The sequence below is a fragment of the Anomaloglossus baeobatrachus genome, chromosome 5 (assembly GCF_048569485.1).
Source record: "Anomaloglossus baeobatrachus isolate aAnoBae1 chromosome 5, aAnoBae1.hap1, whole genome shotgun sequence".
NCBI lineage: Eukaryota > Metazoa > Chordata > Amphibia > Anura > Aromobatidae > Anomaloglossus > Anomaloglossus baeobatrachus.
In genome coordinates, this window is record NC_134357.1 from 586273191 (window position 1) to 586285894 (window position 12704).

At 50.5% G+C, this 12704-nt stretch overlaps 1 protein-coding gene across 1 annotated transcript; it reads left to right on the forward strand.

The window, feature by feature from the left end:
* Nucleotides 1-854: 854 nt before the first annotated feature.
* LOC142313151 (uncharacterized) lies at nucleotides 855-12331 on the forward strand (the record flags this gene model as incomplete). The annotated part of the gene is made up of 2 exons (XM_075352140.1): nucleotides 855-996; nucleotides 11505-12331. Coding segments are annotated over 2 exons (726 nt in total), but the record flags the coding sequence as incomplete, so codon positions are not given.
* Nucleotides 12332-12704: the final 373 nt, after the last annotated feature.

Genomic DNA, 12704 nt, shown 5'->3' on the forward strand with positions numbered 1-12704 from the left:
TAATGTGCTACTTTTATGGTTCGGTTTTACTACTTACATAGCACATTTCATGTTGAATTTTATTCCTACCCAAGTGATATCTCACCTCCCTTATTATCTGAAGTATTTTACATATCGGCTCATCTCCTTCCCATTCAGGTCCTTATAATATCGGATCCTCTCAGTGGAGATCTTCTATAGAAGAGAATTCTCCTGATTGCCCCGTGAAGGATGGATATGGACAGGGACAAGATGGCAGAGAGGATATTACACCTCACCCTAGAGATCCTCTTCCGGCTTACTGGAGAGGTGAGAGATTCTGATGACGTCGCATTACATCATTCTTATCTATGGGAATAACAGATGGACAGAACTGGAGAGGTGAGGACTCTGGAAATGTCTGGAGTGAGATTTATTACTGTGTCTCTCCATAACCAGGATTACATACTAGTGAAGACCTCTAGTGAGCGCTGTCAGGCCCCTGTGTCTGAGGGATGGGGAAGACCCCTGAGCCCAATCACGGGGCCTCCACCTCACCCCCCGATACATGAGGACATCAATGACCAGAAGATCCTAGAACTCACCTACAAGATGATTGAGCTGCTGACTGGAGAGGTGACACTGCTGGGAATGCTGGGACATTATACAGTAACGCTATGAAGGGATCGGGGGTGACGGTATCATTGTATGTGTCAGGTTCCTATAAGGTGTCAGGACGTCACCGTCTATTTCTCCATGGAGGAGTGGGAGTATTTAGAAGCACACAAAGATCTGTACAAGGACGTCATGATGGAGGTTCCCCAGCCCCTCACATCACCAGGTAATAGACAGGACTAAATACACACGGCCTATAATTATCTGTATGTAAGGAATGAATTCAGTCCCTGTATGTGTCTCCTCCAGTTCTATCCAGTAAGAGGACAACACCAGAGAGATGTCCCCGTCCTCTTCTCCCACAGGACTGTAAACAAGAAGATCCCGATGTTCCTCAGGATGTGTCTCCTCCAGCTTTATCCAGTAAGAGATATCTACTCATGTACTTTCTGCACCAATTTTGTGTTTACATTTTTAGACTTTCTGCTCTGTTTTTTTTTTCAGCTGTATTTTCTTTGTTTCTGCTTCTTCTGCGTGTTTGTATTGCCTTCTCGATATCGTTATGATGGCAACTCAAAAATTTACAGAGGGTTCATGAATACTCTATTTCCCTGAAAAAAAAACCTACCCCAAAAATAAACCCAGCATGGTTTTATGGGATTTGTGGAGAATGCTTGAAAAATAAGCCCTATTTACAGTCAGGGCCAGCGTTGGGAAGAGTCAAACTGTGCAATTCCTCAGGAACCCCACTCTCTTAGGGACCGCATCAGTTGTATTCTGAGGCTAATTGTTAAAGGACCTTTGATGACTTCAATTTCATGTGACATGATGTAACCAAATGTCTCTTAATTGCAGGAGTCTAACGCTATGTGTCCACGGGAGAATGTAGCTGCGGATTTTTCTGCATCAAAATCCGCGGCTTTCCCGCAAAATTCACACCTTTTCAAAGGTGCGGATTTGCCGCGGATTTGATGCGGATTTTGGTGCGGATTTTTTTCCCAATTTTAAAGCCAAAATCCGGATGAAAATCCGCAACAATAATTGACATGTTGCAGATTTTTCCGGATCAAAATCCGCACGAAATCCGCTGCGGAAAAATCCGCAGCATGGGCACAGCATTTCCAAAATGCCATAGAAATGGCTGGGCAGTGCCTGAGCTGCAGATTTTCGGGAAATCCGCGGCTTTTCCGTGAGAAATCCGCGGCAAAATCCGCGCATTTTCCGCAGCGTGGACACATAGCCTAAAAGAACTGAGTAGAAGACAGGCTGGCATGGAGGAGTGGCATTAGGGGAAAGGGAGAGCAAACTGGGCAAGTTCACAGGGCCTCATTCTCCTAGAGGTCCCAGTGTTTATATACCGATTTATAGGACTGCTTATGGACCTTTTCGACATCATGTCATGTGACCAAATATCTTTTAATTGCAGGAGTCTAAAGCTGAAGAGGAGACGAGGTGGTGTGTGTGTAGATAGATAATAGAAAAAAGAGTTATAGTGTGACGCCCTGGGCAAGCCAGGGGTCACAGGTCATGACACCACCACACACCCCACATTCCCTGCAGGCAAACCAAGGTCAGAACACAAAACCCTTGTTGCCCTCCTCCAGGGGGTGATGATCACACCAGGGGGTGGGCCAGGCGGTTGGCTCCGCCCACCGAAGAGTTCACAATCCTGGAGGCGGGAAAACCAGGCAGATGAGTTTGAGAGGTGAAAGTGTGAGGAGTGAAGTGGCAGGAGAGCAAACAAAACTGACTGGGAGCGTCCGGGTGTGTGCCCCGGGCGAGACAGCAAGGTTGACAGACGGCGGTGACCATCTGCAGGAGTGGCCTATTGGACTCTATCGTGAGGACCGTGGACAGGTGGTGGCCCGGCGGTACCAGACCGGTACACAAAGAGAAGCCAGCACCATTGGCAGGGGCCTTTCGGATCCCGGCAAGGCTTGGAGTCGCCGTACAATTTGCCAAATCCGTCAGTGAAGGCGACCTCCGGGTCTCTCAACAGCCAAAGTCCCGATTGAAGGCAACCGTCCAACCATATTGGAGAGACACCGCCACCGCCAAGGCACCAGTTTCTCAGGACCAGCGCCTGCGGGCAAAAGAGGGGCTCCTCCGGCTCATATCCAAGCTGGGGAGCAGGTTACCGGTGGGAATCCATCGCTACCAACAACCGTATTTAGGTGCAGGGAAGAGACAGTCACCGCTAACTTGCAGGGAACATCAACACTGCAGCCGTCCGAGGGACCCGTCCAACCAGCCGCTTGTTTACCGTGAACTGTATCATCATCCTTGGGCTGAGTGAGTACCTCCGTGCCGTGCGGCACAGCGCTGCCCCTGCGTCCCTGCACCTCAACAGGCCCCATAACCCGCCTGTCAACCATCCTAACTCCCCATCATCGGGCCCCGCGACCACCAACCCCCTACCCACGGAGGGGAGGGCCAACATCTAGCTGCTCCATACCACCACTCCTGGGATCCCCATACAGAGCAGCGGTGGTGTCCACACAATCACCACAACCGTGGGTGGCGTCATGGACAATAAATCCCCCAAACCAATCCCCTTTTCACTCACGGGCGAGGAGCGCCGCTCGAGTCCCCGGGATCCGGCCCATCGCTCGAGCCACCGAGCAGCAGCGGCCGCGGCAGCAGTGGCAGCCGGACCCGAGAAGTGGGAGAGCGCGGCGTCCCCTCCTCCGCCTGCGACAATTTGGCGTCACGAACAGGATCTTACCGCTCTGCCGTCTGGTAGAGGTGCGCCTTGTTACCGCCGGAGGTGTCCGGCCAGAAAATTTCAGAAGCCGCCATCTTTGGCGCGAAAAGTTCCCACTCGAGCGTCTTCTCGAGTAGTGGAGGCACGAAGGCCAAAACCCCGCTTCGATGGAGGAGGAGCCGGAAAAAGGCTAAGGGGGACGAAATGGCGACTGGTCGCATGTAGCCGCGGCTATACAGATAGGGACGCCGGGACTCCACGATCCGCCGACCCCGCAAAGAATGTCCGCTCCACCTAGCTATGCGGAGGCTATCGAGCCGGTGCCCGGGACAGCAACATGGCTGAGGGCCCGAACGGCAGGGATCTGCCGACATTACCGGAACCAGATCTGTGGACTGATGGAGCAGTGGGCCGCGGAGGTGGAGGCGGTAGCTGCCGTCGCACGAGTGTATGGAATGGAGGCCATGATGGAGGAGCTGGTGAGTGACCCACGCCCCTGTGTCCCCGAGGGACCGGCCGCTGCGGCTGAGGGACCTGGTCTACCCCTGGCCCCCATGCCGCCTCCGTTCTCCTTGCCCGTGCACCGCACTACGCCTGGCCCGTCGGGCGTACCCCCCCTTCGTGACAGTGGCTGAGAGAGTGGCAAGTCTGGAAGCTGCGGCCGCTGGAGACCACCCGCCTGGTGCAGGGGCAGACGATAGTGATTCCGGACCTGACACCAAGCTCGTCTCGGAAGAAGATGAAGGAGACGTCGCTCTGCATGGCATGGAGGCCACATATATCCCCCGGAGTGGGAACAACGGGTATCGGGCGGCCCTTTCACGCCGCGCTTGCTATGCGCTGGAGGGGCTGGAGCCCCTGTTCTTCCACCCAGAGCCGGGTGGGGAGAACGAAAGTGCAGAGTGATGGCAGCGGAGCACCGTTGTCACAGTCCCCGTTGGGACCACCTGTGTGTTTAAAAGTTTTGAAAGTTTTGGAAAATGAAAATGATCCCCGAAGTCTCATCTGATTGTCAGCAACCGTGATTGAACCGGCCGTTGCCGGCACTGTTGTCCCCGTGGGGACCGTCTGAAGTTGCGTAAGGGACTCCTTATGGACAAGCCCGTGAACTTGCAGGGCAACCACAAACGTTAGTGGCTTGTAAATAAAATGTTTGTTGCAGCTTCCACCGGTACCGCCTCCGGAGAGGCAGATTGGAGGGAGGGCCCGCAGTGGAGCAGGCTGGGGCCCAGCCACCACAGGAACCGGTGGCTACCCTCTGGAGGGGAAGGACAGATCCCGCTCGGGTAACTTGGTTCAGGACTGGGGTCAAGGGGTGCTGCCTGTTTCTTAGGGGCAGCATCAGGGCCAGGTTACTTGGGTGGGAGAGAGCGGCAGCCGCAACCGTTACCGTAACGTTTAAGAAAAGTGCCTCCCGTTGTGGGATGATGTTACTATACTTGTATGTCTTGTTTTTTTATCTTTCCAGAAAAAAAAAAAGGAAAATAAAACCGGTGTTGGACGGGCAGCCCGAGGACGGTCTGCGTTTTGCTAAGGGGGAATGTGACGCCCTGGGCAAGCCAGGGGTCACAGGTCATGACACCACCACACACCCCACATTCCCTGCAGGCACACCAAGGTCAGAACACAAAACCCTTGTTGCCCTCCTCCAGGGGCTGATGATCACACCAGGGGGGGGGCCAGGAGGTTGGCTCCACCCACCGAGGAGTTCACAGTCCTGGAGGCGGGAAAACCAGGCAGATGAGTTTGAGAGGTGAAAGTGTGAGGAGTGAAGTGGCAGGAGAGCAAACAAAACTGACTGGGAGCGTCCGGGTGTGTGCCCCGGGCGAGACAGCAAGGTTGAGAGACGGCGGTGACCGTCTGCAGGAGTGGCCTATTGGAGTCTACCGTGAGGACCGTGGACGGGTGGTGGCCCGGCGGTACCGGACCTGTACACAAAGAGAAGCCAGCACCATTGGCAGGGGCCTTTCGGATCCCGGCAAGGCTTGGAGTCGCCGTACAATTTGCCAAATCCGTCAGTGAAGGGGACCTCCGGGTCTCTCAACAGCCAAAGTCCCGATTGAAGGCAACCGTCCAACCATATTGGAGAGACACCGCCACCGCCAAGGCACCAGTTTCTCAGGGCCAGTGCCTGCGGGCAAAAGAGGGGCTCCTCTGGCTCATATCCAAGCTGGGGAGCGGGTTACCGGTGGGAATCCATCACTACCAACAACCGTATTTAGGTGCAGGGAAGAGACAGTCACCGCTAACTTGCAGGGAACATCAACACCGCAGCCGTCCGAGGGACCCGTCCAACCAGCCGCTTGTTTACCGTGAACTGTATCATCATCCTTGGGCTGAGTGAGTACCTCCGTGCCGTGTGGCACAGCGCTGCCCCTGCGTCCCTGCACCTCAACAGGCCCCATAACCCGCCTGTCAACCATCCCAACCCCATCACCGGGCCCCGGGACCACCAACCCCCTACCCACGGAGGGGAGGGCCAACATCTAGCTGCTCCATACCACCACTCCTGGGATCCCCATACAGAGCAGCGGTGGTGTCCACACAATCACCACAACCGTGGGTGGCGTCATGGACAATAAATCCCCCAAACCAATCCCCTTTTCACTCACGGGCGAGGAGCGCCGCTCGAGTCCCCGGGATCCGGCCCATCGCTCGAGCCACCGAGCAGCAGCGGCCGCGGCAGCAGCGGCAGCCGGACCCGAGAAGTGGGAGAGCGTGGCGTCCCCTCCTCCACCCGCGACAATTGCTGCACACTGAAATGCTAAAGTTTGCAACTACCAAATAATCTAATATATAGAGGTGTGTGTGTGTCCGCTAAAGGAATCTACACCGTTGCGTGTACAGTCACAAAATCTTTCACAAACACCCAATTTGACTCAGGGAACATTATAGACGTCATAGGGTAAATTTTAACCCTATGCTTTACAGTTATTTCCCAAAAAGGTGCCTCCATGAAAGTCAATGAAGCTGGGAGCCACAATGCAGCCAGAACTTCAGAAGAATGTTGGCGTGTTAAAATGCGCAGCCACACCCTTGAATGTAATATTGGCGTGTCACAATACAGTCAGGAAAAGAGACAGACACAGACAGACAGGGAAAGAGACGGAGACAGACAAAGAGATAGAAAGACAGAGACAGACAGAGAAAAAGACAGACAGGGAAAGAGACAGAAAGACAGAGACTGGGAGAGAGACAGTTACTATCCTGTGCAACGTCAGGTACTACAGCTAGTTTCTAATAAAATTATTGCTTTAGAGAATGTGAACTACTGGCAACCTTCCCTGGATGGAATGGAGACACCTACAGAAGAAGATTTGACACCTAAACCCTGACTCGTCAAAGCAATTATGGCAGAATTCTGGCATAAATCACTTCAAAAGTTCTCAAGCATTTTTGTGCAACACAGAGTTGTGAAAAAATTGTGCGACTTTTGGAGGTTTCACACCAATTTTAACGAGCTTTAACCACAATGGGAACGTGATGCCACCGCTTCTCTAATTTGTAACAAACTGCAGCGTTCCCTATGCCAGAAATCTCACTCCAGTCCCTGACGTCATTTTTCAGTGTACATCACCGGTCTTGATGAATTGGAGCCCTAATGTTTATGTGCACAGACCGCAAGACCCTGCTACCTGCTTTGGTTACAAAGCCTAAGGATGGGCCATCAACGTTACAGTCCAGGACAACCCCGTTAAATATCCGGCATCTATCTGTAACGATTTTATTTTTATCTTCGAAAAAAATCTCTTTAAAATTGTCTATGTTGTGGATCAATGTTACAAGGAGATTTTTGCAGGTTTTTTCAACTGTCATGTCAGCATCAGGATCTGTGGAAACTAGATTCTGGCACTCTGCCTGCTAACGTCTCTGATGTCTGTGAGCAGCGCAGGGAGACGCAGGCAAACCACAGACTTAAGCAGGCTAGCAAGAGTTAATGTCTGCTGAGCTGCTTGTTAATTTGATCACATGCTGTAGGGGAGCCAGTGTCATTCGCTTCCCACCACGATATGCTGGCTGGACTATTCCATTAATGCCAGCTATAGTTTACCTATACTGGTTTGGTGGGGTGTTGTGAAGCAGACGTACGGGTGGTCGTTGTGCATTATTACTGTGAGCTGTTGTGGTGTTAACCCTTGTTGTCTTTTGTTGCTGCCTTCCTCCTCTTGTTTTCTTCTTAGTCCCTCATTGCTGATATCTGTGAGTTAGCAGTGTGTCTGAATTTTAGTTTTCCCGTCTGTCTTAGGCCCCCTTCACACGTCCGTGAAACACGTGCGTCTTTGTTCCGTTTCCGTATATACCGGAGACACGGACAAACATGCATCAATGTTAATCTATGATTGTGGTCATACGTGCGTTATTTCATTATGTCCGTGTGTGCGTGTCCGTGATCCGTATGTGTTTGCGTTTTGCACGGATGCATGTCCGTTATCTACACGGAGCACGCACACGTGCACACAATGAAAGTCTATGGGTATGTGCACACACGTTAGTAAACACGTATGCATCTACCTATAGTCCGTGTCCATTTGGTGTTTTTTTTTTTCTAGTGATGTCGGCCATTCTTTCTATTTCTATGTATGTCGGTCAATCTCCCTCAGTCCGTCTGTCGGTCTCTCTGTCTGTCTGTCCCTCTTTCACAGTCTGTCGGTCAGTTTCCCCCCCTCTCTGATACTCACCGATCCCCGATGCCCGGCGCGGCGCTGCACGGCATTCACACTGCTGCGGCGGCTTTTACTATTTTGAAAAAGTCGGCCGCTCATTAAACAATCTCGTATTCCCTTCTTTCCCCGCCCACCGGTGCCTATGATTGGTTGCAGTGAGACACGCCCCCATGCTGAGTGACAGGTGTCCCACTGCACCCAATCACAGCAGCCGGTGGGTCTGTCTATACTGTGCAGTAAAATAAATAAATAAATAATTAAAAAAACCGGCGTGCGGTGCCCCCCAATATTAATACCAGCCAGATAAAACCATACGGCTGAAGGCTGGTATTCTCAGGATGGGGAGCTCCACGTTAGGGGGAGCCCCCCAGCCTAACAATATCAGTCAGCAGCCGCCCAGAATTGCCGCATACATTATATGCGACAGTTCTGGGACTGTACCGGCTCTTCCCGATTTGCCCTGGTGCTTTGGCAAATCGGGGTAATAAGGAGTTAATGGCAGCCCATAGCTGCCACTAAATCCTAGATTAATCATGTCAGAGATTCCTTTCATGATTAATCTGTAAGTTACAGTAAATAAGCACACACACACACCTGAAAAATCCTTTATTAGAAATAAAAAACACAAACATAATAAGCCCGAAAAAGCCCTCCATGTCCGGCGTAATCCAGGATGGTCCAGCGTCGCTTCCAGCTCTGCTGCATGAAGGTGACAGGAGCAGCAGAAGACACCGCCGCTCCGGTCAGCTCCACGCAGCAACTGAAGACAGCCGAGCGATCAACTGAGCTGTCACTGAGGTTACCCGCTGTCGCTGGATCCAGCGTTGACAGCGGGTAACCTCAGTGACAGCTCAGCTGATCGCGCAGCACTCTTCATTTGCCACGTGGAGCTGACAGGAGCGGCGGTGTCTTCTGAACTCCGGTCACCTTCATGCAGCAGAGCTGGAAGCGACGCTGGACCATCCTGGATTACGCCGGACATGGAGGGCTTTTTCGGGCTTATTATGTTTGTGTTTTTTATTTCTAATAAAGGATTTTTTCGGGTGTGTGTGTTTATTTACTGTCACTTACAGATTAATCATGATTAAGGAAGGAATCTCGGGGAGACACCTGACATGATTAATCTAGGATTTAGTGGCAGCTATGGGCTGCCATTAACTCCTTATTACCCCGATTTGCCAAAGCACCATGTATGCGGCAATTCTGGGCGGCTGCTGACTGATATTGTTAGGCTGGGGGGCTCCCCATAGCGTGGAGCTCCCCATCCTGAGAATACCAGCCTTCAGCCGTATGGCTTTATCTGGCTGGTATTAAAATTGGGGGGGACCGCACGCCGGTTTTTTTAATTATTTAATTTATTTATTTTACTGCACAGTATAGACACGCCCACCGGCTGCTGTGATTGGGTGCAGTGAGACAGCTGTCACTCAGCGTGGGGGCGTGTCTCACTGCAACCAATCATACGCGCTAGTGGGCGGGGAAAGCAGGGAATACGAGATTATTTAATGAGTTGCCGGCTTTTTCAAAATAGTAAAAGCCGCCGCAGCAGTGTGAATGCCGTGCAGCGCCGCGCCGGTGATCAGGGATCGGTGAGTATGAGAGAGGGGGGGAAACTTCAGTCACTTGGGGGATTAGCGGTCACCGGTGAATCCTTCACAGGTGACCGCTAATCAGTACTCGACACAGACAGAGCCGTGGTATGAGGATGAAGTCGGGTGAAGTTCACCCGAGTTCATTCTCATCGCGCAACTCTGTCTGCTGTCAGCCGACATTTATAAACGACATTGTGCATCACACACACGGACATTCCACACGGACATTCCACGTACACATACACGTTCATTCCACACGCACACACGGACGTTCTACACACAAACACGGCTAGCATACGCAATTCAAACAGATGCCACACGGACCATAAAAACGGACACAAAAACGGGACACGGACTCGAAAAATGGCCCGTAACACACGTGCGTGTTTTTCACGGACGTGTGAAGGGGGCCTTAATCTATTTCCATCATACTCTTGCCCCTTTCTTCCCTGGTGGGATAACAGATTAGATCTGGTCAGGAGAATAGTAAGACTGGCATCTCCACCTTCAGGGGTAATCCAGAGGTTAGGAATAGTTTTGGGTCCTCTAGCGTGAGGGACAGTATAAGAGCCCCCTGTCCCTTGTTATCCTGCAGTCACATTGTAACAATCAATCAGATTATTTACTGTAGCACATTCCAGAGAACTGGTGCTACTGGAGAGATATCTTGCAGACAGGAATGGGAGGTCCGAATTAACAACAATGTAACTCTTAAGGCCCCGTTACACGCAACGACGTATCTAACGATATATCACCGGGGTCACGGATTCCGTGACGCATATCCAGCATCGTTAGCGACGTCGTTGCGTGTGACACCAACTAGCGGCCATTAACAATGGAACATACTGACCAAATCGTCCATCGTTGACACGTCGTTCGTTTTCCAAAAATCGTTGATTCTTGAGGTCGCAGGTTGTTCGTCGTTCCCAAGGCAGCACACATCGCTATGTGTGACACCTCGGGAACGACGAACTACAGCTTACCTGCGGCCGTTGGCAATGAGGAAGGAAGGAGGTGGACGGGATGTTACGGCCGCTCATCTCCACCCCTCCGCTTCTATTGGGCGGCCGCTTAGTGACGCCACACAGACCGCCCCCTTAAGGGCACTTTTACACACAGTGAAATCGCTAGCAATGTCGCTGGTGAAAGCACCCGCCCCCGTCGGTTGTGGGTCACGGGCAAATCGCTGCCCGTGGCGCACAACATCGCTAAGAACGGTCACACGTACTTACCTGCCTAGCGACATCGCTGCTGCCGGCAAACCTCCTTTCTAAGGGGGCAGTTCGTGCGGCGTCACAGCGACGTTACTAAGCGGCCGTCCAATAGAAGCAGAGGGGCGGAAATGCGTGGGCGGAACATCCCGCCCACCTACTTCCTTCCTCATTGCCGGCGGCCGTAGGTATGGTGATGTTCCTCGTTCCTGCGGTGTCACACATAGCGATGTGTGTTGCCGCAGTAACAACGAACAACCTGCGTCCTGCAACAGCAACGATAATTGGCAATAGAACGACTCGTCAATAATCAACGATAAGGTAAGTAATTTTGATAGTTAACGGTCGTTCGTGCGTTTCACACGCAATGACGTCCCTAACGAGGCCGGATGTGCGTCACGAATTCCGTGACCCCAACAACATCTCGTTAGCGATGTCGTTGCGTGAAAAGCGGCCTTTAGAAAGAAGGCGGTTCGCCGGCCACAGTGACGTCGCTAGGCAGGTAAGTCCGTGTGACGGCTCCTAACGATGTTGTGCGCCATGGGCAGCGATTTTCCCGTGACGCACAACCGACGGGGGCAGGTGCTTTCACCAGCGACATGGCTAGCAATATCGCTGCGTGTAAAGCCCCCTTTAGATCTCGAAATTGAAAATTTAGAAAACATTTTTTTTACTAATTTAATTTCTAATGTTATGGTTTTAAAAAAAAATTATCAAGATAATATCATTAAAAAATAATAACATTGTGGGTTTTTTTTAGCAGATAACTGTATCGGGAGTTCAGATGGAAATTTAATATCTTCAGAATTTAAAACAAACGATCACAGTGTCCCACATGATACATATGAAGAGCATGCTGTTGTCCCAGATATACCTCCAGCCATACCTTGGAAAGCTCTATCATCTGATCTTTTCAAACAAGACCAAAATTCCCATTTATCACAGAATTGTAAGCAAAATAAAAGTTACAGAAGGGATGTGGAACATGAAACGGCTCCAACAAAGGAGAAACCATATTCATGCTCAAAATGTAGGAAACCTTTTATTTGGAAATCACACCTTGTTAGACATCAGAAAATTCACACAGAGGAAAAGCCGTTTTCATGTTTATTGTGTGGGAGATGTTTTATTGAGAAATCAGAACTTGTTAGACATCAAAGCTCTCACACCGCGGAGAAGCCATTTTCATGTTCAGAATGTGGGAAATGTTTTATTCGGAAATCAAATCTTGTTATGCATCAAAGATCTCACACAGGGGAGAAGCCATTTTCATGCCTGGAATGTGGAAAATGTTTTACTAGGAAATCAAGTCTTGTTGATCATGGAAAACTTCACACGGGATAAACCATTTTTATGTTCTGAATGTGGAAAATGTTATTCTCAGAAATCAGATCTCGTTAAACATCTGAAGAAGCCGCACAGGGAAGGAACCTTTTTCATGTTGTGAATATTTGAAATGTTTTGCTGGTAAATCAATTCTTGTCGACCATGAGAAAAGCCACACAGTAGAGGAGCCATTCTGGCATTCGGAATTTGGCAAATGTTTTTATCATTAGTCAGGTCCTGTTGTCAGATGAGTCGCATGGAAGAAGGCATTATGATGTACCATGAGTCAAAGGGTTTTATCCAAAAATCAATTGCTCAAGTAAGAATTGGTCAGGGAAAGCACCAATTTCTCTCTTTTTAAACTTACTGTATTATTATGACCATAGGACACACCTAGGTTTTAGAGGGGGGAATGGAAAAAAAACAATTGAAGCAAAAAATGCAGTCATAATGCACTGTTATGGGGGGGAAATCTGCTGCTGACACTTATGGGGGTAATATCCCACAATTCTGTACTAATGTCCCCCATCCTGGGCCCCTTCCAGTTTTATGTGTCTCTCATCCTGGTGTATATGTCCTTCTTCCTGGTATATATGTTCCCCATCTTTGTCCTATCCTGCTATATATGGCCCTC